At 46.6% G+C, this 3,143-nt stretch overlaps 1 protein-coding gene across 1 annotated transcript; it reads left to right on the top strand.

The window, feature by feature from the left end:
- Positions 1 to 318: 318 nt before the first annotated feature.
- On the top strand, positions 319 to 708 carry LOC138359463 (alpha-(1,3)-fucosyltransferase FucT-like). Its single transcript, XM_069318670.1, has one exon. The coding sequence runs from the start codon at positions 319 to 321 to the stop codon at positions 706 to 708; it is 390 nt and encodes a 129-aa protein (XP_069174771.1).
- Positions 709 to 3,143: the final 2,435 nt, after the last annotated feature.

Genomic DNA, 3,143 nt, shown 5'->3' with positions numbered 1-3,143 from the left:
GACAAGGTGCTGGGATATGAGGACAAGGTGCTGGGATATGTAGACAAGGTGCTGGGATATGTGGACAAGGTGCTGGGATATGTGGACAAGGTGCTGGGATATGAGGACAAGGAGCTGGGATATGAGGACAAGGTGCTGGGATATGTAGACAAGGTGCTGGGATATGTGGACAAGGTGCTGGGATATGTGGACAAGGTGCTGGGATATGAGGACAAGGAGCTGGGATATGAGGACAAGGAGCTGGGATATGAGGAAAAGGCACTGGGATATGCGGACGAGGCGCTGGGATATGAGGGCAAGGCGCTGGGATATGCGGACATGGTGCATGGATATGAGAACAAGGAGCTGGGATATGACGACAAGGAGCTGGGATATGACGACAAGGAGCTGGGATATATGGGCAAGGCGCTGGGATATGCGGACAAGGCGCTGGGATATGAGGACATGATGCTTGGATATGCGGACAAGGAGCAGGGATATGTGTACATGGAGCTGGGATATGAGAACATAGCGCTGGGATATGAGGACAAGGAGCTGGGATATGCGGACAAGGAGCTGGGATATGAGGACAAGGAGCAAGGATATGTGGACATGGAGCTGGGATATGAGAACATGGCGCTGGGATATGAGGACAAGGAGCTGGGATATGAGGACAAGGAGCTGGGATACGTGGACAAGACGCTGGGATATGAGGCGCTACAATATTAGCGGATAACATCAGGAATGGCTACAATATCAGGGTGTAAGGGCAGGTAGAGATCCCTGCTGGTGTACCCAGGCCCGTCTCTTTCTTCTGAGACCTTTCACCGTGTCTGTTGTCTTCAACGCCTTTTTTTATTTCCCCGGAAACCGTGGTCATGGCTGTAAGAATGAGGAGGCGGCGCCCGGCCCTGCCAGACAGTGGTGGGGCGGCCTCTGGTCTCCTGCTGGTATGGACACCATGGGATGCCCGAGGCATTTCCTTTCGACATCTTGAGTGTTGCAATGTTGAGTTTTCTTCAACATTTCAACACACGCTTTATCATAGGATATATATTATGGGTTGGTGAAGATAATGGATGTATTCAACTAACACTTATTCAAATACTGAACAATTTGGAGGTGTTGAACCGGACAAGCTCTGTAAAAGGTCAGATGTAACACAAACAAGGAGCAACGGGTTCAAGCTCAACAAACATACAATGTGGGACTGAGAACAAGAGATGATTCTTCACCCCACAGGGTTCTTAACCCAAGGAACCGCCTACCCGCCGAAGCCGTAAATGACAAAACTCTCTTAAGTTTTAAAAGACAACTGGAAAAGATCATCAGGGCAAATGAGGGGAGGGACCTTTGACAAGCCGCCGGCTTCCTGTCCACGTCGAGACCACTGGTATTATTGACCCTCAGGTAAATTCAGGTAAATAAACGCATATCTAAGAATAATCACAAAAAACACGTGATTTGGTTTTGCTTAATTATAAAGATAGACTTTATAAGATTATAAACTCAACTACACCTGAATAGACAAAGATCCATAGCATGTGTGTCAAGAGATTGGGAAATATAAGTAAATTAGATATTTATACAGACGGGGGGATTAGGAAAGAATGCAGGCATTAAGACTTTTTTTTTGCCCCGAGGGGCGAGTTTATTGGGCAGCTTCATTCATTCATCCTGTGAGTGGACACACCGCCATAGTGACAGTATTAGGCAGTGCCACTCATCCTGTGAGTGGACACACCGCCATAGTGACAGTATTAGGCAGCGTCACTCTTCCTGTGAGTGAACACATCACTATAGTGACAGTAACGGGCAGCGTCACTCTTCCTGTGAGTGAACACACCGTCATAATGACAGTATGTGGCAGCGTCACTCATCCTGTAAGTGAACATACCATAGTGACATCATTGGGCAGCGTCACTCTTCATGTGAGTGAATACACCACACCGCTATAGTGACAGTATTACGCAGCGTCACTCTTCCTGTGAGTGAACACACTGTCATAGTGACAGTATTGGGCAGCGTCACTCATCATGTGAGTGGACACACCGCCATAGTGACAGTATTGGGCAGCGTCACTTATCCGGAGAGAGGACACACCGCCATAGTGACAGTATTAGGCAGCGTAACTCTTCCTGTGAGTGGACACACCATCATAGTGACAGTATTAGGCAGCGTCACTTATCCGGAGAGTGGACACACCGCCACAGTGACAGTATTAGGCAGCGCCACTTATCCGGAGAGTGGACACACCGCCATAGTGACAGTATTGGGCAGCGTCACTCATCCTGTGAGGGGGACACACCGCAATAGTGACAGTATTGGCCAGCGCCACTCATCCTGTGAGTGGACATACCGCCATAGTGACAGTATTGGGCAGCGTCACTCATCCTGTGAGTGGACACACCGCTATAGTGACAGTATTGGGCAGCTTCACTCATCCTGTGAGTGGACACACCGCCATAGTGACAGTATTGGGCAGCGTCACTCATCCTGTGAGTGGACACACCGCCATAGTGACAGTATTAGGCAGCGCCACTCAGTGTAAAATAAAATATAATAGCGGGTATAAAATAAAAAATGAAAGCTGTTTAAATCATAGCATAGTAAGAACTCTGTTTAGTGTTTGCAGGTAATAGTTGTGTGTGTGTAAACTAAAAGTCTTTGAAAATGTAATAAGTTATTACGAAACGAGTTCAAGTGTCGTGTCAGACTAGAAATATAAATGAATTTTGGAGAATTGATTTTTCAATTACCATCAACAGTGAATTACCACTCCACTTTTCAATTACCATCAACAGCATGTAGAACACTCCCCAATAGGAAGAAAACCCGCTGGGTTGTTCATCTTGTCACTTGTACCCAGACACAGCTGGCACTTGCTTAACTGTCTCAAGTGAACAGTTTCTCAAACAAGAAGATTAACCTTTGCCAACCCTTAAAATCTTACGTTATCTTGCCGATGCAAAATGGGGGAATCATTTTAGGAGCAATATATTTGACGGACAGTAGTTTCCTAACTCAATGTGGGGGTTTATTATGCTACACATTTCTAATGTCTGTTAGATGTTCACATTCTCTCAGGTAGAGGTCTAGACGGAGTCCGTCACTCTCACAACAGATTCTGCAACTCTGCTGTTCAGCTATAATTTCCGTCCTGA

This window comes from Procambarus clarkii, chromosome 8, assembly GCF_040958095.1.
Source record: "Procambarus clarkii isolate CNS0578487 chromosome 8, FALCON_Pclarkii_2.0, whole genome shotgun sequence".
Lineage (NCBI taxonomy): Eukaryota > Metazoa > Arthropoda > Malacostraca > Decapoda > Cambaridae > Procambarus > Procambarus clarkii.
This window is presented reverse-complemented; position numbering and strand designations above follow the sequence as displayed.

Excerpts from the sequence above, each read along its gene's own strand:
- LOC138359463 (XM_069318670.1), top strand. The coding sequence starts at position 319 with ATGGTGCATGGATATGAGAACAAGGAGCTGGGATATGACGACAAGGAG.